Source organism: Pongo pygmaeus, chromosome 11 (assembly GCF_028885625.2).
Source record: "Pongo pygmaeus isolate AG05252 chromosome 11, NHGRI_mPonPyg2-v2.0_pri, whole genome shotgun sequence".
Classification (NCBI taxonomy): domain Eukaryota; kingdom Metazoa; phylum Chordata; class Mammalia; order Primates; family Hominidae; genus Pongo; species Pongo pygmaeus.
This window is the reverse complement of record NC_072384.2, coordinates 89431618-89456508: the sequence shown is the minus strand read 5'-3', so window position 1 is coordinate 89456508 and position 24891 is coordinate 89431618. Positions and strand designations below refer to the sequence as shown.

The following is a 24891-nucleotide window of genomic DNA, read 5'->3' as shown; positions in this document are numbered from 1 at the left end:
ATAGTGATTCAAAAACACTTTAAGTCTGTTTAGGATGCTACAGACCGGGTGGCTTATGAACAGAAACTTATGTCTCAATTCCAGAAACCGGAAAGTCTAACAAAAAGGCACCAGATTTGCTGTTTGGTGAGGCCCCACTTCATAGTTCACAGATGGTTTTCTTCTTGCTGTATCCCCATGTGTTAGATGGGGCAAAGAAGCTCTCCAGGATCTCTTGTATAACAGCATTTATCCTATTCACAAAGGCTCCAGTCTCATGACCTAATCATCTTCCAAAGGCCCCATCTCCAAATACCACATTGAGGATTAGATTCCAACATTTGAATTTTAGGGGGGCACAACAAACATTTGGTCTACAGCACAAACTAAAAAGCCATTTGCAGCAATTTTTGTGAACATTCATTGAGATGTGCTCTTACAAACGCTTTTTGTGCTAACTTCTAAATATAAATTTTACAAAAGTACATTAGGGAAGTGAAGTGGAAAACTCAAAATGCTAGGTGGTTAAGATGTAGCAGCTTCACTGCTTTAACGTAAAACAGGGGACCTGGATCGTTTTCTACTAGCAACAGGAAGTTGGGTCAGATGATCTGAATTCAGAATTTTAGGCAGCCCATATTATTATATAATATCCTCAGTGAGGTTTGTGGAACACCACATAATCAACTCGTCTCTAAATTTCTCTGAGAGAAATAAATACACTAAGAGGAATAAATCAGGACTAAAGAAACCTCACTCCAGCTCAGGTCACATTTGGCCACCAAATGAATTTCAGTTAAACTTAAAACAATTATGTCAACAAAGCCTTTTAATTTTCAAAACTTTTCGTATCTCCAAACTGCAGCTAAGGGGACATATGCTGTACAGTTCAAGTCTCAGTTCTGCTGTATCACCTGTGAAGAAAATACCTACTTGTTTTATAAGGCTGATGTGTGACTCAAAATAAAAAAATGAAATGATGTGGTATATCAATGATCCAGTAACTATAAAGCATGATGCAAATACATGTTCATATTATCAGTTTTTTAAAAAAGCAAAGCTTGTTAATATTTATTATCTTATTTTTAGAACAGAAATAACATTAAAATAGATGTTTTTGGAATATCAACATACAATCAAAAACACAAAGTCCAAGGACCCTCCCCATCTCCAAGGCCTAAAGGGCAGCTATCCAGCCGTAGTCTATTTTCCTAAATTTTCTCAGTTCTTTTTCTTCAGATTTTGACAACTGATGTATAATGTCTTCTCCTAAACCTGTGTTACTTGTATCCTGGACCTTTTCGGTAAAATCATTTTCTTCATCTGAATCTTCACTTTCTTTTTCTTCTTCCATATCTACATCTTCAGGAATTTCCTTAGCACTTCAACAATAACAGAATAAAATATAAACACTATTAAATGTTTCTAAACAGTAACTTTCTAATTTGACACCTATGTAGAAATATAATCATACAAAGTAAATGAAGAATTTTGTTACTAAGTACACTTTAAAAATTATGGGTTATTTATAAAAGAGCAGGTGAATTTACAAAAATGTAATTTTAAATTATGTACCAAGCCCTTAAAACACACAAATAAAAGATCTTTTTTGAAACTTATCTTCAATGTATTTTACTTGACTTAATAATCCTATAGCCTTTAAATCTATTTTAAAGCTTATGAAATAAAAAGAAATACAGTGGCAGAATACTCTAAAAAAGGATAAACACAAACGATCCTGTTTCCCAAAAGAGAGTATCTAAACCTGTCTTAAGAACTCTTTACCTCTTAGTCTCTTTAGACAGCAGCAATGAATTTACAAACATGGAGCACAGGAAAGAAGCAGATGGCAGGACATGGGCTGGAGTGTGAAGAAGCTGGAGTCAAACAGAAAACAGGGTTGCAATTAAAAAGCTTATCCTCCACCGCAGTCTGTTCCTACAGTGTCCTCACGGAGTCCCTTTTATTGTAAATGCCAAGAGTGAAACATGAAAAGGCTTTCCCTATACAAAAGCCAAACCAAAGAAAAATACATTTCTACCTTTCTACATTTATGCCAACAACCGCCCCTATCCCTACCCCCGGTCCAGGACAAAACAATCCCAGATCACAAGGTTAAGTTATTCAGTTTGTCGTTAGTTATTTAGTTTGGGTATTAAAGTTGTACAGCATACAAATTACAGATTGACTGTGTCAAAACTCCAACTTCAGGTGCTTTAAGTGCATTTAATCTGTTTCACATGGTTTGTTTTCATAATTACTTACCTCACTAATTGCAGGTATGTTTTCTGTTAAGGGTAGTTGTACCAGCTCATTCTCTAAAGTTTCATTTAGTTTTTCATCCTGCTGTTGCCTGTGTTTTCCCAATATGAAATAAAATGGGGTTGTGGGAAGACTTTCTTCTGCTAGCAGCTATAAGGATTTAAGACAAAGAGAAATTATTTCAGAAAAAAGGAAGAACTGTGTTTGACTTAACAGTAAGTACTACAGAATCATAAAAAGTCTGGGATGAAAGGAATTTTACAAATTATCCAGCTAGTATGATTCTCTCATTTCACAGAGAAAGCAACTAAGGCCTAGCATCCCACTTATGAGAAGAGCTAACAGCGGACACTTAGATGACAGAATAATACATGCATTTACCACTGCTTCTTCACCAAATCCCACAAAAATGACAGCAAAAGGGTTTTCAAAGGGCACATACTCACAATGATAGAAAATGAGGGAAAAGGCCTTAACAATAACATGTTGGAAGCTGGAGAGCAGGCTGAAGGATGGTATTGAACTTAGTAGACCTGAGAAAGCACAATTCTAAGCTGGCTGTAGGGAAAGCCAGGAAGCATCCCAATTCATACTACAGAATCCTGCAAATGTTCAGGAGTTGTTAATAATAGTAACTCTGGATGTGGGGTGAAAATGGGACTAGACAAACCAGATGGGCTGGTGGAAAGTCTATTTAGAAAGCACCCCACAGCTCCTCCTCAGCCCCAGCAGAGGGCTCTACATCTTTAGGCTAGGTATGGATAGTGGTGGTGGTGGTGGTGGTGGTATCTTCATATCTAGGCAGTTGTACTTCATGTAGGGGGTTCTCAGAACACTGACAGGTAGGTCTAAATCCTTCAGGCAAGAACGCATAAGAATTTTATATGGTTAATTTGACCAGCCTAAGTAAGACCTAAAGATACAGCTGACCTTGGAATAACAAAGGTTCGAATAACATGTCTATGTGGAGTTTCTTCTATTTCTGCCAGACCTGAGATGGCAAGATCAACCCCTTCTCTTCCTTAGCCTACTCTATGTGAAGATGAGGATGAAGACCTTTGTGATGATCTATTTCCACTTAATGAATAAAATATATTTCTCCTTATAATTTTTTTGTTTTTTTGAGACGGAGTCTTGTTCTGTCATCCAGGCTGGAGTGCAGTGGTGTGACCTAGGCTCACTGCAACCTCCACCTCCCAGGTTCAAGTGATTCTCCTGCCTCAGCCCCCGAGTAGGTGTGATTACAGGCGTGCACCACCATGCTTGGCTAATTTTTGTATTGTTAGTAGAGATGGGGTTTTGCCATGTTGGCCAGGCTGGTCTCGAACCCCTGACCTCAAGTGATCTACCTGCCTTGGCCTCCCAAAGTGTGGGATTACAGGCAAGAACCACTGTGCCCGGCCTCCTTATGATTTTCTTAACTTTTTTTTTTTTCTCTAGCTTACTTTATTGTAAGAGTACAGTATATAATACATATAATACAAATAACTGTTATCAGTAAGGCTTCAGGTTAAGTTTTGGGAAGTCAAAAGTTATACATAGGTTTTCAATCTCTACATTGTTCAAGGGTCAATTGTAATGACATTTGAGATTGTCTCAATAAATTAGCTCAGATAGTGGAAGCCAGGGGATAAGTTCTGCACAGGCAGAGAACTTCCAAGTGGCTTTTTAACCCACTTTTAAATCCAAAGACAGCCAAGAATCATCAGACTCTGATGAAAACCTCTAGATGAAAGGCAGCAACCAAGACAAACCAAAAACAAAAAAAAAAATGTGATGGAAACAGACCATGAAAAAGAAAAAAAAGATTTGATGATAAAGATAAGGAAATCTTCCAGAAAACAAACAAAAAATAATAAGAATAACAGAGAACCATTCTAAAAGTCCAGCACTAAATAATAGGAGTTCTAGAAAAAGAATAGAGAAAGAAGTAATTAGCTCCTCCTTAGTTCTCTACTCAAAACTCTCCAAGGGGCCCTATATGTAACTCAGAGAAAAAGTCACAATCTTTTCAATAAGGCCTACCTAGACTTCCCTGTTTAAAATTACAAGCTGCATCCCATGCATGCCATATTTTCATCTATCCTCTACCCCACCACAATTCTTACCACCTTCTCTACTCCATATTTTACTTAATGCATGTTGTTTACTGTCTCTATCTTGTGGTGGACTGTGAATACTGCAAGTTTAGAGACTTGACTACTTTTCTCACTACTGTATCCCAAGTGTCTACAATGGTCCCTGGCATACAGTAAATAATTAACAAAAAATTATTGAATTAATCCAATGAGTTTTAAAGGAAAATAAACAAGCCAAGTTACAAATAAAGGAACAAGAATAAGAATGGTATTGGACTTCTAGTAATACTGGAAATTATAAAATAACAGGACAATAATGTCAAAGTTCTGAGAGAATGATTTTCAACCTACAACTCTATAATAATCAAGTGAAAGAGAATAAAAACATTTCCAAACATGCAAGGTCTTAAATTGACCTCCAATGCACTAAAAGAATGCTTCACCAAAACAGGGGAGTGACCAAAGAGAAAAACTACGCCACTAATAGAGTAGAGGTCAAACAAATCCCCAGAATGATGGTAAATATAGATCCTAGGATGACTACTGTGTAGCACGTTTCCAGAGCAATCAGTCCAGACTGAAGACAGTCAGAAGGCTCTTGGAAATAATCCTTTATGACTTGAAAGAATACCTAATGTATCTGGAAACACTGAGAGAAGACTTACACAACTTGAGCAGAATTTGGGGTTGAATTACATTAGAACAGAAAACTAAGCAAATGAAAAAACAAGGCAATCATTAACTCCGGAGAAAATAAAAACTTGGTCACAAAAGGAAAAACAATCTGCCTATTACTACATGGCTTGGCTATGAATTGTGTTAACACAGCTATGACAATGACTACTGAACTAACCAATTTAACATTTACCCATATGGGGAAAATTGGGGGACAAATAGGGAAAGTGTGTGTTGTGTATACGTAGGGAGTACTGATGTGAAAAACGGCTAAAACTTCAGCTTCAATAGATCAGAGTTAACAGATAATACCTAAATCTGAAAAACCTATAATTAGAAATATAAACATTTCTTAGAGATTTCTTAAGAGATTCAGAGTTAAATAAAAACTTCAGCTAAAAGATCTGAGAGTGATTGTCTTTTGTGGGTAATGGTAGTGGTGTTGGAAAAGTTTTTTCTGAAGAGCCTTGTAAAAACATTTGACTCTTTAAATCAGAAGCATATATTACTGATATTATAAATTAAAATAACTTTAAAAGAGCACTAAAACTTTCAAGAGACACATATCAGTTTATAAGTATATGGCTTTTAATTCTATTTTAGGGCCAAGTGAAATATTTTTTTCATAGTTGACTTCTAAAAGGTAATCGTATCCTTTTAGGGAGGCAATGCATCCTGCTATGAATGGCTAAAACATACCTGTTTGCTTGTTGGTGTGAGTTTTTCTTCTGGAGACTTTGTACTGAATGTCAATAAACTCTGAAAAGAGAGAATTAATGATGCAAAAGACAAACTGTAGAGTGCAAATCTAAACGAGGTGTTACAGGGTGTTAAAAAATGAGAAAGTCAAATTTTTCATTTTGATATATATATTTGACAATGGAAAAGGAATAAAAGATTTAAACCTATTTAATAACCAGGATGAGAGTTACAAGATTATGTCTGAGAGATACTTAAGAAATGGTAATGAATAAAAAATATAACTGACAGACCAAACTCAAGCTACCGTTTTAAAAATTGCAAATCAAACACTGACAAAAAAAAAAAAAAAGAAAAAAGAAAAAAGAATCATGCAATTTAAAGTATTTTAGTTGTCTTCTGCTTTTTTGCTGTCACAGAATTAATGCAAGCAATACCTAAGGAACTTTAAAGGCGTGGGGTAAAACAGTAATACATTTACATTAATAATACTGCTGTACTGAGCATATTAGACAATTTTTTGGGAAATAATCCTTTAATTAAGCTATTTCACCTAGAAACAAACTCACACCAATAGTCATGGGCTATTAGTCTAAAATTCCATGTACAAAGTGATTGCCTTTTTTGAGGGAGGCAGTTACCTGTGATTTTGTTAGGAAGTAAAACTGGGATCTATTTAGCCACTGGTAAGCTTCGGAGGTGAAGGATTCAGGGACATCTCGTGGAACAAATACTCCCCACTGGACTTCCTCTCTGGAGATACCCTTTTGAATATACAATGGCCTTGGCTCACTAGGTTTAAATACAAACACTAGAGGGAAAAAACAAAGAGACAACATTTTGCCTGAAAAGGTTAGTTCTAGCCTCAGACTGGCAGATCACACTAATCCTGGGACTCACCCCATTGAGTAACTGGCCCAAGTCATGACTGTTTTAGGCTTTGATTCAACAGGTATCTACTGTGTGCCTACTATGGGCCAGGCAGGTTAGGAATGAGGGCTATGAGGATGAAAAAGAGAAAGAAGAATTCCTGCTCCAGAGGCCAGGGCCCACTGCAGAAGACAGAAACCAAAATATTATTACAGTAGTATTTTGTCTGTAAGTACTAGAAATGAGATATGTAGAAATTGCTTCAAGAACATAGAGGATGACCAATTAAAGCTTCTCAGGGGCAGTTGGAAATATGTCAAAGTGGTGAAATCTCTTGAGTTTTAAAGACTGTGTACAAACTGGCTTGTGGAAAAATAAGAAACATATTGGAGCTCTCCTAGAACTAAGTATGGACGCACACAATGACAAAGTGTTGGGGCAAAAAAGGGCCGTGCCTCAAGCAAAATGGCTTCCAATTAACATCTGATTTAAAGGCAAGTTTGATTCAAATTATATTAAGAAGAAAACTTAGGTCACAGATGTTCTCTTACTACAAAGTGTGGTTTGTACTTACAGTCTGAACCCACTGAAGACTGAGAGATTGCAGCAATATTCTCTGAATTAGGATCAGGTTCCATAACTCTAACATTTAATTTTGCATTCCACTCCACTGAGGGGAAAAAAAAAATGATTCACTTCTAAGGAAAGATTTACCAAAAGCTTTAAAAAACTTCTCTTATTCTCGGGAAGAGGAACCTTATGCTTCCAACTAACACACATGGAGACACACTGAAATGATCTGTAGAAGGCTGCACTAAAGTGAGAGGCCGAAAGAAAAACATACTGGAACTGTAGCGCTCCTTGTACAAACTATGAAAAGATTATTATTTCATTGAAATTTGTGTCTAGTGCTTTTCTGATGCTACTAAATGTGGACAGTATGTTAACCAGAGTTAACTGTAAAGAATACTGAAAAAAGTTACCATACACATTCATTAATAAGCAACTACCATGCCTTCCAAACATACACTCAAATGCGTAAAATGCCACTAAGTTCACATTTGTTAGGACTGTGATAGACTACATTTGAATTTAAGCTGTCAGGGATAATGCAGATTAGTAAGCATTAAAGATGAGCAAAAAACATTATTCAAATTGTTTTGAGGATGGGGAATATGGAGGGCATCAGAAAGTCACACACACTGAAAACAGTAGAAGAAGGTAAGGATAATGGAAGCTGACTTACCAACAATTAAGCAGTTAATAAATAATGTCTATTACAGGCCCAGTATTCCAAATTTTGGTGGCATCATATGTCACATAAAAAACTGACTATTCCAAGTACAGACCTGATGATATGATCCCTAAGTCCTAAAATGCCAAAGTTTAATGTCAACTCCCTATGCGCTTTGCCAGATCACTTTAGAGTAAAAAATATCTTACATGCACAGCTCAGCAGATTCCAACAGCAAAGAATGCCATTTTCAGTAGCACCAAGTAGATACTTTGAACATGTCAATCTCCCAAAGCAAAGGTGCCTAGATTAAAACCACAAGGAAGTTAGCAACAGTCAGTTCTAGCAAATTCAGTTACAAAGAACTGCAGGCTTCCAGCGGCTGTATTAGTTCTATGTAATGCAGATTTTTATATAGACACATATGTTTTTGTTTATAATTATTCCAAAGAAAAAAGTGTCTAAGGAGTACAAAAGGAAGGGTTTATTTAGCTATTTCTTTAGGAAACCAGATCAGATGACCAATTCTTTAACACACTGTGCAGTATACCAAGTAACGTAACAGAGAAAATGTACATGAAATGTACCGTCACCTGATAAAAATCCTATTTACTGAGAAGAAGAAAACTTGCAATTTCAGTTGTGAAGAAAGTTTTACAAAGTAAATTCAGAATCAGACATGCTGGGAATTAGAGACGATCTCATTAGGCATCTGATTCTGTCCTCAGGCCCAACTACCTGAAGCAGGACCTGAAAATGCTGCTGCTACTTTCCCCTGCGCCTCTCAGAAACAATGAAGTTGGCACATAACACGGTTTTTATGGGAATACACAGAAAATAAGAAGGTTTGGATCCCCTGAGGCTTATGTATAGCTTCTGTTACCATTCAGCACATCCATGAAAGTATTCCAAAGAAAAAATATGTAGGCCAAGAGTTAAATGTTAACCTGAATTTCAGAAATGTTGGCACAGTTTGTGGACTCAGAATTTTTGGCTTTCCAGCATTTTGATTTGCTGCCTGCCCCACTGACCTTCAGGCTGCTTTTGGAGAAGGCATAAATGACTACTAAAGTTTTAAGACTTGTTTAAATAAGTTAAAAAATAGTACTACATACTTCTCAAAGATTTACCTACCTTATTTTCCCAGCTCGTTGGCAAAATGTACATTTAAGTTCCCATGTTACAGAATCCCATATTGTGACTATTTCCTCAAAACTAACCGCTAGTAAAGAACCATCTTCGGAGAAACAACAGTTAGTTGCTTGATACTTGTGATAACTACCAACAAAGTCACAGGTCCAGCCAACAGCTTTTTCTGTGGAAATATAAGCCATAATGTTCAGAAATTGTGTAAATGCTAGAGAATGCTACAGTAGTTCCCCCTAGTTTCCCATTATCTGAGGGTTCACTTTCCGTGGTTTCAGTTCCCAGGGGTCAACTGAGGTCTGAAAATAGCTGCATACAGCACAAAAAGATATTTTGAAAGAGAGAGAAAGGCAGAGACAGAGCATGCACATATTCACTTAACTTTTATTAGAGTATATTATTGTAATCATTTTATTATTAGTTATTAACCTCTTACTGTGCCTAATCTATAAATTAAACTTTATCTCAGGTATGTATGTACAGGAAAAAGACAGTATATATAGGGTTCGGTACTATCTGCAGTTTCAGGCATCAACTGGGGCGGGGAGGGGAGGGTCTTGGAATGTATCCCCCACTGTTAAAGGGAGACTGCTAAACGAGGGATATTATAAGCAGTAGGGATTAAGAAACAAAGATACATATACAAATAACAAATAAAATAAAAAAGAAACAAAGACACAAAACAAGAAAACCTGTTCCCCCACAACTTTTTTATGTCAGAATTGCTACAAAATACTGACTGTTCTGAAATTTATGCCCTCTCCTGGAGACCTTGACCTCCCTCTAGTGGAGAAGTGAAAGGACTCTTGGTAAAAGCCCCTTTTACTTTACCCTAAAAATACAGAATAATCAGCACATGATTAATCAAGAATGCCATTTAAAAAGAACACATTTGAGGAAAAAGGCATGTAAAATGTAATCTCTTAAATCTATTAAAATTAAGCAATATCCTGTAGAATTCAATAAAGTAGAAAATGTCTCCCAGGATGGATACAAGTCATGAGAAAAAGAAATTAATTCCTAAAATTGTGCACTTTAAACATAACATATTTAATAACTTACTGTATATATCAGAGTCATCTGTTAATATCCACACTTTGAAGTAACCATCTTTGCTAGCTGTAACCAAGGTGGGCTGTTCAGATTTTTCTGCATTACAGAAACAGAGAGCTGTAATGCAGTCTTCGTGTGGCATGTTAATTTTAGTGTTAAGAATAAACCTAGTGGGAAGGAAACCACAAATTTATTCTTGCATGAGGACAAAATGATGTATATTAAGTATTTCTGACATGCTGTACATTTTACAATAGCATCTTGAACAGGCAACTGATAATCACGTAGAATGACAAACAATTGAGTGCTCTACCTCTAATGGCCAGAGGATGCAAAGAGTTCCAATATATCACCTTTGCCCTTGTGTGACTTTAGAGAACATTATGTGTAGTAGTCAACCCACTACTACATTGGTACAAAATGAGGATAAAACAGGTCACCAATCAATGATACTCAAAAGGCTACTGTATCAAACTCTGCAGGAAACTTGTATAGAACCCAGATCCCTGCTTACTTTTGAAAATAAAAAATGGAATGGCCGTGAAACGCCCCACTTAGGGCAAGGAAAAATAGACAGGAAACTACTTAGTCAAACTGGCTGGTCATTATTTACTATTTTTGGTCACCTAAATGACTTCTTAAAGCTTGTTTCGAGCTTAGAGGGCAATGCTGTGAATGAAAGACAACTAGGACTGTGTTCTTAAAAGAACATCAAGGCAGCATAGGGTTGTGATTTTAAAAAAGCACAAGTTATAACAACAGTGACTAGGGACAACCACTTAATGGGCCTGTTTCTTCACCTATAAAATATAGACAACAGGCTTATCTTACAGTGTTCTTTTGAAGAGTAAGATAATGGGTACAAATCTCTAAGCCAAGTTCTTGGCACACAGCAAAGATTTGATAAGTGGTTATTATAGCCACAGTACGAGAGTGGATTCCTTATCTAATCACAACATCCATGCTACACTATACTATGCTACACTTCTACCTACACTCCCTCTTTTCAAAAGGCAGTATGCTGTTAACGGAAGAGCAAGGGAACATTTGGATTCTAATCCTGGATTTGCCTAGAATTCGGTATTATGCCCTTGAGGAGGTGTCACTTTTCCATGTTTCTTTATTCATTATGAGATGACATTATGACTTAGAGGACATCAATGCCTTCTCAGAGCAGAAAGCTTAAAGGGTTTGTTAGCATAAAACCTCTCCCATATCTCTAAATCTAAACCTTGTCAAGATGAAACATCTTAAATACAATTGACACTGTAAAATGGGAAGTGAAATATTTTATACTTTGAAATTAAGTGGCTACACAGATAGTATTACCCTTGTGTTTTCTTATTATACATCCACAGTTTCATTTGCAATTCAAGCTCAGTTTCCTTTTCTTGCCGCTGTTCCACTGTTGCAAGCCAGTTACCAAAGCAGCCAAACGCAGCCTTTGTTAGTTCAATTTGGATCAGACCATAATCATTAATATATTCTTGCTGTATAATATCTAACTGATGAGTAAAAAAAACCAAAAAACCAAAATGTTTATTAACATAAATACACAAATGTTACAGCATTCAAGAAATGGTAATTAACTACATCCAAGACAACTTCTGTACTCTGTAGTAATAGATTTTTAAATAAAGGTAAAAATGAACTAATTGTAACTATGGATACCAAAATTGCCATTAAAAAAGGGAACACATTATATAGTATCAATTTGGTGGTAATTATTCTTCAATGACCTTGAATATTAGCGATTACTAACACCCACTATATGATACAAGAGAACCGTTAATTTATAGCAGTGTTTTTCTTTTGTTTCTAAGAACAAACAGCTTTACATCATCTCAAGGCTAGATTCTCCATCACTAGAAACAAGCAGAACAGAAATAAACCCACAATCTTTAGAAATGAAAAAAGATAGCCAATGTAAGTAGGCCAGCATTTATTTACGGTTGTTTTAAAAAAAATCCCATTTCCTTGCCTATACTAAGTAAATAAAATGCCTACTATTAAGTGTACTAAATGCCTACAGTTTACAGGCATTATACTTGAGATAAGCATAAAAAGATTAATATGCTTCCTTTTTTTGAGGGGTCTAAAGGCCATGGTGAGAAAGAGCTAGTGTCACAGTTGCTATGACAGAGATCTGTAAAGAGTACTGTGGGGCACAAGAAAAGTGGGACATCTAGATTGGACTTATCAGGATTGGAAGAAGTGTTCCTCTTTAATCTACACTGAAAATTTTATCTTCAATATGTGATTATGATAGTGTTTCACCACGAAGCAGATACAAATTTGTATTGTCAATCTATCTATTTTTGTTTCTTTATCCTTGTGACTCAAAAGCACACATGTATGGGATAGCCAATAGGAGGGCATCCTGAAACAAAAGACAGAGACAGCCCGTACAGGAGTGCCAACTGGCTTACGTGTAATCTGCAACTGTGGCCTCAATGGAATTACGCTCTGAACAACTGAACTAAGTAACCACGGATAATACTGTGTCCAAGTAAACATATGCACAGGATCTTGTTTTAAAAGCTACTGAACAAACTGCTTGACTCCAGTGGTATCGTAAAGAGCTTTCATTAATTTCAAGGCTAATGAATCAAAATCTTACATTGTATAACTGTTTATCACTCTGGAGAGAATAAAACTGCAGGTGGCCAGGTTTTCCATTCAAAACCAAAGCTTTAGTTCTTGGATCAATCATCAAACCAGTGAAGATACTCCTATCTGCAGAAGTAGTGACAAATAACAGGTGAAATAAGAGAAATATGCACTCTTTAAAATGTTCATGATTCCATATCCACTGAGTTCTGCAATACCTTTCACTAGACCTTGAATTACTGCGGATGCTTCAAGATTTCGGTGAATAATTATTATCTCTGTGGGTAGAAAAAAAATAGGTATTTAAATATCAATTGGTTAGAGAAAGCTTGTCCAACCTGTGGCTCAGGGTGGCTTTTTATGCAGCCCAACACAAATTCATAAACTTTCTGAAAACGTTATTATTATTATTATTATTTTTTTTTTTAGCTCATCAGTTATCATTAGTGTTAGTATATTTTATGTCTGGCCCAAGACAATTCTTTCTCCAATGTGGCTCAGGGAAGCCAAAAGATTGGACACCCCTGGGTTAGAGCTTCAAGGTGAAGGAGTCACCTGAGTTTATACCGTTCTGAAATATACCAGAATACAAAACAACCCAGTAAGTTCAATGAACTCAGAGTACTACTAGAAAATCAGGAACATATTTTGCAATTTAGTGGAAAATCTAGGGGTGGGGATAGGGGCTTTTCTGTTGGAGTCTTTAAGTTTTTATCAGTTGTGCCTATGAACACATTTTAAGTGTTAATGCAAAATCTATAAAGAGTATATCTAATAAAGATAGTTTAACTTTTTCATGCCACTAAATGGACTGCTCACAGTTATGTTCTTTTTTGAAAGAAAGGAAGTGGATTTACAAAGATATCCTAGTCTAGGCTGAGTAGTCACTGGATGAACAAAGTTTTGGAGAAATATAAGACTGCCTCTATTTCTATCAAATCTACAGGACTCTCGCCCCGAGGTAACAGCTGTATCAAAAGAGAATCTTGCAGTATTCTTTTGAAAACACCAGGTTTATGAAAGCACCAACGTCCACTTCCAAACCTTCCCTTTACTTCCCCATGTCATCCCACACTAAAAGACTGTGAAAATGTAAGTGGCACATCAATAACCAAATACACTTAGCCTTCCATTTCATAAAAATAATTCTCAAAAATGTTGAATTCTGGTGGTGCCTGGGGGTAGAGAGGGGTGGATAAAGAGGAGTAATGCAAGGAAAAGAAGGCTCATTAAATCTCATATGCTACTCTTAGTTTTAGGTCTCTTTATTCTCTGTTCCCTACAGATGCTAGCTAATTTATGGTGTTTTTATATTTCCTCACAATAAAAAATTTAGACTTACTATTATCAGAGTGAGAAGTGCAGAATAAATCTCCTGCAGGCGAGACTGAGATATGTTCAATAGTAGCTCCTAAACGCGGGAGAAACTCCTTATTCTTCTCTGTTGCATCGCGCCACTCTACAAGTACAGATTCACGACCCCCACTCAGCAGACTGGTGCCTTCATATCCATTCAAAGAAATTAAAAGGATGGTGTTTTGAGGAAAAAAGAGAAAGAAAAATATAATTAACACTTTTATTTTTCCTACCGTACTAGAGAAATAAACTCATTTAAAGCTATAAAAAGTGTCTTCATATCTTTTAATATACTCTGAAGACAAATGATCACTGGTTCAGGAATTTTTTTTCCAGTGATATCTGATTAGTTTGTTGCTGACCAACTCCTCTGTTGACAATTAGAAAAGCTGGACAAACAAACATCTTTTAGGCCAAGATAGCTTCACTGATAAATTTTTCTAAACATTTAAATACTATACTAAAAATATATATATATATAAAAAAATACAAGCCAATTTCACGACAGATGAAAATTCTTGAGCAAAATACTATACCAATGATATATTAAAGGGATATCATGTCATTGCAGAGTTTATTGCAAGAATGAGATTACTTTAACAGCTGAAAAATAAATTAATGTAACCCCACTTACAGAACAAAAGGAAAAAACCATGATTATTTGAATAGATGCAGAAAAAGCAAATGACAATTCTATACGCATTCATGATAATACCTCTCAGAAACTCAAGAATGGATAGGACCCTTTGAATCTCATCAAGAGTACTTGGATAACATCTATAGCAAACACCACACTAAAAGTTAAACTATTGAAAACTTTCCCTTTGTGATTAAGAATATTATTACCATTTTGATTCAACGTTAACTGGATGTCTAGTGCACTGAAATGAAACCAGAAAGGCTTAAGGATTGGAAAGAGAGAAATAATCACTTCCATGTTCACAGACAGCATGACTACATCAAGGCATAGCCAAAACAGTTTACAGATAAACTTATGGAATAAGTAAATTTAGCTGATTATAAGAGAAATATACAACAATCAATTTTATTTTTAAATACTAGCAAGTCAATTAGAATATAGTGTAAAAAATACTATCAAAAGACCATCAAATGTCTAGTGAAAAATATATATGAGAACCATACAGGAAAAAAAATCCTAACTCATGGATATAAAGACCTAAAAAGTGGAAAAGTATTTATTATGATTACAAATTAAAATACTCAATACTGTAAAAACATCAATTCTCCTCAACTTGATCAACAGCTGTATTGTCAACACGGTAGCCACCAGTCAAATGTGGCCAATTAAATCTAATGGTTTGAAAACTAACAAAAGCCTGCAAGAGACTATCTTAATAACTAAATGGATAAATAGGACACTGTTTCAGACTGTTTTCTCAAAAGTATTCCATCAAGTAACCATTTTTCATTCTTTCATGAATCTAAAACGACTGGTTTTAAAGATCACTGGTTTATAATGGGGTTTTTATCAAATTTTCTAAAGCTGCAAGCTGATAAAATCTAGCTAAACGGAAGACTAAAGGTATGTAGTTATGATGTACACCAACAAAATTAAGAAGTTTAATCTGATATATACACATATGATACATTGTGCATATAATTCATATATGCCTCAAGTTATAAAGTTCTCAAAAACAACTAAAATCTGTATTTCTTTTACATTTACACAGCTATTTTTTTCTTTTTCTAATAACTCATACTCACACAGTCAGTAAGGACATTTCACTGACAACTACATACTGTAACCATTATTTCTCATTTAAAAATATTCATGCTACTTGAAATATAACATCAAGAATTCAAATTGCGGCCGGGCACGGTAGCTCACGCCTGTAATCCCAGCACTTTGGGAGGTGGAGGCTGGGGGGATCGCCTGAGGTCAAGAGTTTGAGACCAGCCTGGCAACTTGGTGAAACCCCGTCTCTACAAAAAATACAAATAATTAGCTGGGCCTGGTGGTGCGTGCCTGTAGTCCCAGCTACTTAGGGGGCTGACGTGGGAGGACCGCTTGAGCCCAGGAAGTCGAGGTTGCAGTGAGCCAAGATGGTGCCACTGCACTCCAGCTTGGGTGACAAAGTGAGACCTTGTCTAAAAAAAAAAACCCTGCTTGGAACATATACAGACACATACATATGGATACCAAGCACTCACTAGTATTGAGGGTGTGGAGTGGGAAGGAGGGTAGAGAATACAAATGAGCAGCCTACATTGTCTCCATACGCTAGTCATTACTCCCCAAACCATAATCGAGTTGAAGGTGCCTCCTATTTCCTGGGACTTCCGGGCATTAAACCAAAGTAAGCCTCTAAGGATACCACAGCATATGGTACCACCTAAGACTTGTCCTGTCAGTCTGCAGGAAGACCTGCAGAAAGAAAAATCACTTTTCCTGGCTTCTCATTTTTTGGCACACAATCTTCTCTATTATGTAGTAACTTTCTTACAGGACCAGTCAAATAAACTGACATAACTTTCACCACATGGGTGTGAGGATGCTAATAGTAAACAAAGACAAGATGTACTTCCCTGTATTTCTGTTGAAGACCACCTTACTTTAAAGGTATTTTTACTCGCTATAGCTACACTATACAAAACTGTGACAGAAGTCATGCAGCTTAAACGAAACAATGATGGAGATTAATTTAAAATAGCTAATGTCAAATAAGGCCATGTAACAGTTAAAAACAAGAGCTCTAAAATCAGAACCAGGTCCAAACCCACCTACTCGCCATGTGATGTCAGGCAAGTTAATTATCAACTCCAAATCCTACTTCCTTTATCTGTAAAATGAGTATAATGCCACTCATTTCCTAGGGTCAATGATTAAATCAGATAACGGATGTAGTGTTAGAATAGTTACTTGCACCTGATAAGCTACAGTTATGGACCACACACACTTAGCTATGTAGACAGACATACCTTCAAAAAGTCATATAATTTAAATAGGTTATTTACGTCAACAAGAGATTTTTAGCACAAATGTACACTTTAGAACTTTGAAGGGCTTCAAAACCTAAAGCATATTGTGCGATGAGCAAAGCCCAAAATACAGGGGTAATACACAACTGTTTGGAATTCATTTGGCCCATGCAGTTTTAAATCTTCCAAACTAAAAATACAGTGAATTAAAACACTTGACTCATATACTTCAAAAGTTCATTTTAATAATTAAACCTTCACTTACCTGTCACTGAAAAAGCCAAATCCATAACCATATCATGGTGCCAGTGTAAACATGTGTATGTATATTTCTTATCATCATAAAAATTCCTCCTGTTGGAGAAAAACAAAACTCTTATTTTGACCATAGGTTTAAGTTAGGAAAATAATGGCATGCCAAATACAATAAACATAATATTATACCAAACATAATAAATCATAATATGAAGGCTTCTGGTCTTAATGTGCATACTTTCTATTTCTAACCAGAGTGACTGACTTCTATAAATAATATGCCATCTGTGGTACCCTCCTAGATATTCACTATTGTCAGTTTTTCCTTTTTGGATAAAGGCAAACAAAAAAGTTTTCTTCAATAAAATGATCATAGGCAACAAAAAATTTTTCACTCACTTTATAAGCTCAAGGCTAGAAATTCTAAAACAATAAGTACGAAATGAAAAGCACACAAAAAAGGAAAGGGAGGCTGCTTCCTTGGACCCAGAGATAGCCCTGTTCTACATGACTAACGTAAAATAGTACGTAAATGATCGCCATGCTCTTCATGAGTAAACTGACCAAAGACGAATTTTGCCATCCATGTGACCAGATGCGATGCAGTCTTCCGTTGGGTGACATGCTACACATGTAAAATTGTTCTTAGCATGCTTCTTATTTCTTGATGATGATAAAGTAAACCTAGGAGAAAAAAAAAAACAAATTCCCTAATTATTAAAAGTGGTGATGTAGTTAAGTAGAAGAGAGTTCCCAGCAATAGCAACCAAAATTGTAGAGCTCAGAATTCAATAACTGCAGAATTTTTTTTAAAAAGAAAATTTTGATCAAGCATCAAGCATTCTGTTTTGTAAACATACATCAATATACAATATGAACTTCATGTAACTAATATTCTACCATAATAATTTATCTATGGAAGCCACTGACATTTAAGTAAAGATTTTAGTGATTTTTTTTGGCCTGGGCAAAGCTTGTTCAAATTTCTCACTGAACCTACATTTTAGCATGAGGCATAATCAAACCTGAGACGTTAGATCCGAGACAAATGGCTAATGCATCTGAAAGTACAAATCCAAAGGGATCAATCTACTTGTTATAATATCTAGCCTATTTCCTATTCTTTGGCTGAATACTTGTTAATCTTCAGGCTCTGAAGAAGTCAGGATCAATATTATACTAAAAAGAAAGCAATTGGCTGGGCACAGTGGCTCACGCCTGTAATCCCAGCACTTTCAGAGGCTGAGGCAGGGGATCACCTGAGGTCAGGAATTCAAGACTAGCCTGACCAGTATGGTGAAACCCCGTCTCTACTAAAAATACAAAAATTTGCTGGCCTGGTGGCAGACACCTGTAGTCCCAGCTACTCAGGAGGCTGAGACAGGACAATCACTTGAACCCGGGAGGTGGAGGTTACAGTGCGCCGAGAACACACCATTGCACCAGCCTGGGCGACAGAGCAAGACTCTGTCTCAAAAAAAAAAAAAAAAAAAAAAAAAGCAATCTTGCCAGGGTAAAAGGGAAGAGGTAGTTATTACTTTCGAATAGTAACTACTCGATACTTAGCACTAGCTGCTCTAAATATGTCACCTTATTCATCATTACAACTCTGTTAGGTAGATATTATCTACATTTTAAATGTGTTTTAAATCGAGGTGCAGTGGGGATCAAATAGACTAAATCTGATCCAATTAAAACTTACATATCCCAAAGCCTACATTCATTCCTACATCCATAAAATGACAATGAGAATCATGTGGTGAAACCCTGTCAAATTACATCCAATTTTGACTCCAAGAATGCAGACTAGAATTTAGGTGTATAGGGCTTTTGGATGGAAAAAGCTTCCTAGGTTTTGGTGACTAACAGCATGCTTAAAAACTATATGGTATGGTTAAAAACTGTACCTCCATACTTCACAGTCTTACACTCTCTTGCAACATAAAACTAGGAATAGCTTTGGATTATAGGTATTAGGAAGAAATAAAATTATAAAGAACACTTGAGCAAATAAAATAAAGCCAATAAAAAATAATTCTTACCTTGATGTTGTTTTCTTTTTGAAAAAATAAACAGACAAGTAAAATTCCCGTACTGCAGCAACATATACTCCCTGGTATTTCAAAAAGAAGATAAACATTCACAAAAATAGTCAATACTCTTTTTTTTTTCTTTTTTTTGGAGACAAAGTCTCGCTCTTGTCCCCCAGGCTGGAGTGCGATGGTGCGATCTCGGCTCACTGCAAACTCTGCCTCCCGAGTTCAAGTGATTCTCCTGCCTCAGCCTCCCAAATAGCTAGGATTGCAGGCGCCTACCACCATGCCTGGCTAATTTTTGTATTTCTAGTAGAGATGGGGTTTCACAATGTTGGCCAGGCTGGTCTCGTACTCCTGACCTCAGGTGATCTGCCCGCCTCGGCCTCCCAAAGTGCTGGGATTGCAGAAGTGAGCCACTGCGCCCGGCCCAACACTGTTTAAAAAGAAATATTCCCTCAAAAAAGTTAACAGTAACTTTGTTCAGCTGATAAGAGTATATTAATATGATATATTCCACTTTGGCTGTAGAAAGAATAATCATACTATTACAACAATGATAGAAAATTAAAAGATGAACTTAGGTCCTAAATCCTAAAACTAGACTCTCAAGCTTAAAGTACAATGACTAGAATTTTTTTCCATTAGGAATAACTTATGTACACTAAAATGCAATGTTTGATATACATGTACACCTATATAACCACTGCCACAATCAGGATCTAGAACATTTCCTTCCTCAGAAATGCCCCCTCCTCCCTCTTTACAGTCATTCCTCAATGTTCCCATCCCACCTATCTGTTTCGATCACCATAGCTTATTTCTCTGCTGGTTGTAGAATTTCACATTCATGGAATGGTAAAATATACACTCTTTTCTGCTTGTCCTCTGTGGCTCAACATCATCCATCATCTTTTTTGAATTTAATCTACGTTCTCATGTGTGTCATTAGCTCCTTTTTATTGCTGAGCGGCATTCCACTGTATGCATATCACATTTGTTTATTCTCTTGCTGATGAGTATTTGGGTTAATTTACATTTTGGAGCTACTATGAATAATCACTCCTGTATGCATCATTTTGTGGTTATGTTTTCATTTCTCTCTATGTAGGAATGGAATCGCTAGGTAAATGTATTTAACTTTGCTCTATATCTTGTCAACATTAGCTATTCTAGTGGACCTAAAGTGGTATGTTGCTATGGTTTTAATTCATATTTATTTGATGACTAACAATGCTGAAGAATGCTGACATTAATGATGTTAAAAAAGTTTACTCTGAGAAATTAACTCTTTTCAGAATAATGCCAAAATAATGCTACAAAACTTAAGACTAAAGAAGCATGCCGCTACAGTGATGTCCGGAGGCTTTTCATAGCATTTGATTTTAAAATAGTAAAGTAACTGTTAACAGGGAATGGCTGAAGAAATCACAGTATAAACATCAGTAATAATTTATGAAAAACATGTTAATATACACACATGCTGCAATGTTAAGTGAAAAAAAGATGAAAAGACTTCTGATCTTAATTCTTTTTGGGAAAAGTTATTTTATGAATGTTAAGAAAAAAGCCTAGAAAGAGACTCTTCAATTATCACTGGTGAGATTATAGGTTTTATTTCGTCATTATATTTTTCTGTAGTTTCCAAATTTTCTATAATGGGCATATTAATTATGAACAGGGAGGCCATAATTTCTACAGACACATAGTCTAAGAGAGTTTACAAAGGCAATAGGACAGAATACACAAAAATAAGGATAGTCCTAAAAAATCTATACCATAAATACATGCTAAAGCAATGAAGAGGCTTCTTAGTTACTAATACAAATATAGTAATTCAAGGGAATATAAAATCACTGTAACATAAAATGCTCACAAGAGAGATTGCAGGAAAGAAATTTTAGGTACAAAACATAAAATGAACAAAAAAAAAATTTACCTCGTTTCCAAAGGCAATGCACTTGGGTGACTGGTTTATGTAATCCAAAACAAACGACAGCTCCTTGGCTTCTACTTCCTGGCTTGATGATTTTGGCAGTTTCACTGAAACCAGCTGAAATATATCTAGCCAAAGGAAGCTATATTAATATAAAGCTTCTCTAGAGAGAGCAAACATGTGCAAGGAATTTATTCATATGATTTTTTTTTCTTTTTGAGACAAAGTCTCACTCTGTCGCCCAGGCTGGAGTGCAGTGGTGTGATCTCGGCTCACTGCAACCTCTGCCTCCCAGGTTCAAGCAATTCTCTTGCCTCAGCCTCCCGAGTAGCTGGGACTACAGGCATGTGCCATCAAGCCTGGCTAATTTTTGTATTTTTAGTAGAGATGGGGTTCCACTATGTTGGCCAGGCTGGTCTCAAACTCCTGACCTCAAGTGATCCACCCATCTTGCCTCCCAAATTGCTGCGATTATAGGTGTGAGCCACTGTACCTGGCCCTATGAAACTGCTAATCAGTACTCTAGAATTTATTTGATGCAAGATAATAATTCTAGGCTAATCTTGAACAAAACATACCTTAAAGTTGGACTCTTTGTTTGAATGATCAAGTTTTAAATGGAAGTCTAATTCCATAGCTCATGTACATAAATGCTGCAAATATATAGAAATACAAATCTGGGAGGCCGAGGCAGGTGGATCACAAGGTCAGGAGATCGAGACCATCCTGGCTAACACGGTGAAACCCTGTCTCTACTAAAAAAAATACAAAAAATTAGCTGGGCGTGGTGGCGGGCACCTGTAGTCCCAGCTACTCAGGAGGCTGAGGCAGGAGAATGGCGTGAACCTGGGAGGTGGAGGTTGCAGTAAGCCGAGACTGTGCCACTGCACTCCAGCCTGGGCGACAGAGCAAGACTCTGTCTCAAAAAAAAAAAAAAAAAAGAAATACAAATCAACTTGTATCTTACTAGTGCATTTTACATTCCAAAGTATTAAGCTGGGTGTTAAAATGGAAAAAGAATATGAATGTTGGTGAACTGAGTAGCCAAAAGCAACAAACCATCTGAGAGTTTTCAGAAATGCTATGATAGGCCTGCCATAATATTAGGGTAAAATCTCCTTTTCTGTAATACCGACATAGTCTTCTCTTTATATACCTTTAAAAAATATCTCCTCAAGGGTATTCTTTTTACTCAGAGTAAAAGCAAAAGTCCTTCCAACAGCCTATGATGCTAAATATAATCTATTCTCCACTGGCTCACTTCCACCCACCTCCCTTCTCCAATATAGCTGCACAGCCCTTCTTCCTCTCATTTAGTATTTACTCCTCCTATGTTGCCCATTTCCCTCTCCTCCTTTATTTTTCTCTAGACCACCTTTCATCTTACTGTATCATATTAACTAATCCAGTCAGTTTACTACTGGGACTTAGAAGTGTTTTGTTTTGTGCAATCATAACAGTATTTAGCACATGGTGGGGGCTCAATTAGGTGTTGAATGACTATATGACACATAGTCAAGAAATAATACCATCAAAAATAACATGTTAATAAAAGGCTAATTTGTTTTCAAACCAGAGAAGTAACTGCAACACGATTTATTCAATTTTCTATCAGAGTCTGGTTTTGGGCTGTGGAACACAGATAACACAAAAAGGGTATACATATATGTATAATATATGTTTTTGTATTTGAGTATGAGAGGCCAGTGGTGCAATAAGCAAGCCAGCTAGCACAGGGGATCTTTTCAAGCCTGACTGACATTTTTATGTAGCAGCTATCCAGATTTTCTTATGCTGGGTGCCCATTATATGCCAAGTACTGAAGACTAATAACAGATCTCATTATGAGAAGAATTTAGATTACAACACAAGATCTTTACTTTAGATCAGTCGTTTTCCACCCTGTCTTGCATATTAGACACAACTGGGAAATTTTTCAGTAATCTAGGCCCCAGCACACAGAATCTTATTAAGTTCTTCATGTGATTCTTATGCGCAGTCAGTGTTTAGAATCATGGGTAAAAAGTTTTGCTACAGCTATTGTCAACTACTTTTCCAAGTGAGGAATCATGGAGTGAGTACAGGAAGTTGTTACCAAATACGAGTGATGAGCAGAATCACCTGGGACGATATTAAAAATGCAGATTCCTAAAGTACATCCCAAACCTAGTGATCAACTAACTGCCTGTCAGGAAGATTAGGAACTTGAATTTTTCATAAACATGTGAACTGTTATCAGAAATTCATGTATTCAATATACAAAACCGAACTTAAAAAAGAGTGCTATGTTTCAAGTAGTCGTCTGGCATGAGGACTTAATTATTTTTAAGAACATTGCCATCTCTACAACATTTTTTGAAATGTCCTTTGGAGGTGGTTTAGTGATCCTTCCACCTCAGCCTCCTGAGTAGCTAGGACTATAGGCACCACATCTAACTTACTTTTCTTTTTTTCTTTTTAGAGACAGGGTCATGGTATATGTTGCCTAGGCTGGTCTCAAACTCCTGACCTCAAGCAATCCTACGGCCCTGGCCTCCCAAAGTGCTGGGATTACAGTTGTCAGCCATCATGCCCGGCCCCACTATCATCTTAAAGCTGCTTCATATTCTTCATTCTGAACACAACTGTATTTTATGGAGGACACCACAGGATACAGTGGCATTCTTGAATTTGGGGATCAGAAAATTTCTTTAGATGTGTCCTCATGTCAGTGTTCTGTTTTATCAAATTCTATCATAAGGGACAATTATTTGTAATCACTGACAATATTCTAGGAATTCCTAAAATGCTGATGCACGGCAGTTTCAATGGACCAATCTTCCAAAGACAGTAAAAATGTAATTAATAATAACTTAGTCACATTATTGGTTCTTAATATCAACCAATTTTTTTTTTTTTTTTGGAGACAGAGTCTCAGTCTGTCACCCAGGCTGGAGTGCACTGGCACCATCTTGGCTCACTGCAAGCTCCACCTCCTGGATTCATGCCATTCTCCTCCTGCCTCAGCCTCCCGAGTAGCTGGGACTACAGGTGCCCGCCACCATACCCGGCTGATTTTTTGTATTTTGTTGAGTAGAGATGGGGTTTCACCGTGTTAGCCAGGATGGTCTAGATCTCCTGACCTTGTGATCTGCCCACCTCGGCCTCCCAAAGTGCTGGGATTACAGGTGTGAGCCACCGCGCCTGGCCAGTATCAACCGATTTTCTATGCCATTTCATCCCTGACTCAAGAAAGTAAGAAGTGTTCAATGATAGATAAAACGATAGTGATGCTTAATAACAGATTTAAGTTCAGTAGAAAGACAAATTCTATCCACCTTTGTAAAGCAGATTTAAAATTTGAGGTCTGCAGTCTACTATTACAACTACATAAAAAATAATCCCTCCCTCACTGCATATTTCAGAATTCATACAAAGCATCTCCAAATGAACACAATAATGACAAAAGCAATTTAAATGCCGATTCTAAAAACTGTTGGCTTCAGATTAAAACCAAAATGTTAAATTTTGAGGAACTGTAAAATGTAAAGAGCCACTCAATGCCATATATAATAAGTTAATTATACCGTACCTGGTTTTTCTTTATTTACTATAACAAAGACAGAATCCTCAGCTTGGGCAAGAGTAAAGAGGGCATGAAGTTTACATCCAACTATGAAAGTCTGAAAGATAAAGAGCACCATAGTGTTTACTGTCTGTTCCCTCCAGTGGAACATAAGATCCATTAAGGCAGGGATTTTTATGTATTTTGCTCATTGCTATATT

The 24891-nt window shown here is 36.5% G+C and overlaps 1 protein-coding gene across 1 annotated transcript in view; it reads right to left on the bottom strand.

Annotated features, from left to right (window-relative positions):
* Positions 1 to 1021: 1021 nt before the first annotated feature.
* Positions 1022 to 24891, bottom strand: part of WDR75 (WD repeat domain 75) — a 34443-nt gene continuing 10573 nt past the window's right edge. Inside the window, exons 4-21 of the mRNA XM_054476911.2 lie at positions 24698 to 24788; positions 21130 to 21254; positions 19200 to 19270; positions 17722 to 17841; positions 17168 to 17256; positions 13949 to 14107; positions 12825 to 12884; positions 12617 to 12732; positions 11326 to 11501; positions 10006 to 10163; positions 8932 to 9112; positions 8007 to 8101; positions 7138 to 7233; positions 6335 to 6504; positions 5694 to 5753; positions 2245 to 2391; positions 1765 to 1856; positions 1022 to 1361 (exon numbers count right to left, since the gene is read on the bottom strand). Coding sequence (XP_054332886.1) covers positions 1157 to 1361; positions 1765 to 1856; positions 2245 to 2391; positions 5694 to 5753; positions 6335 to 6504; positions 7138 to 7233; positions 8007 to 8101; positions 8932 to 9112; positions 10006 to 10163; positions 11326 to 11501; positions 12617 to 12732; positions 12825 to 12884; positions 13949 to 14107; positions 17168 to 17256; positions 17722 to 17841; positions 19200 to 19270; positions 21130 to 21254; positions 24698 to 24788 — 2211 coding nt within the window. The 3' untranslated portion in view covers positions 1022 to 1156. The remainder of the gene's footprint in view (positions 1362 to 1764; positions 1857 to 2244; positions 2392 to 5693; positions 5754 to 6334; positions 6505 to 7137; positions 7234 to 8006; positions 8102 to 8931; positions 9113 to 10005; positions 10164 to 11325; positions 11502 to 12616; positions 12733 to 12824; positions 12885 to 13948; positions 14108 to 17167; positions 17257 to 17721; positions 17842 to 19199; positions 19271 to 21129; positions 21255 to 24697; positions 24789 to 24891) is intronic.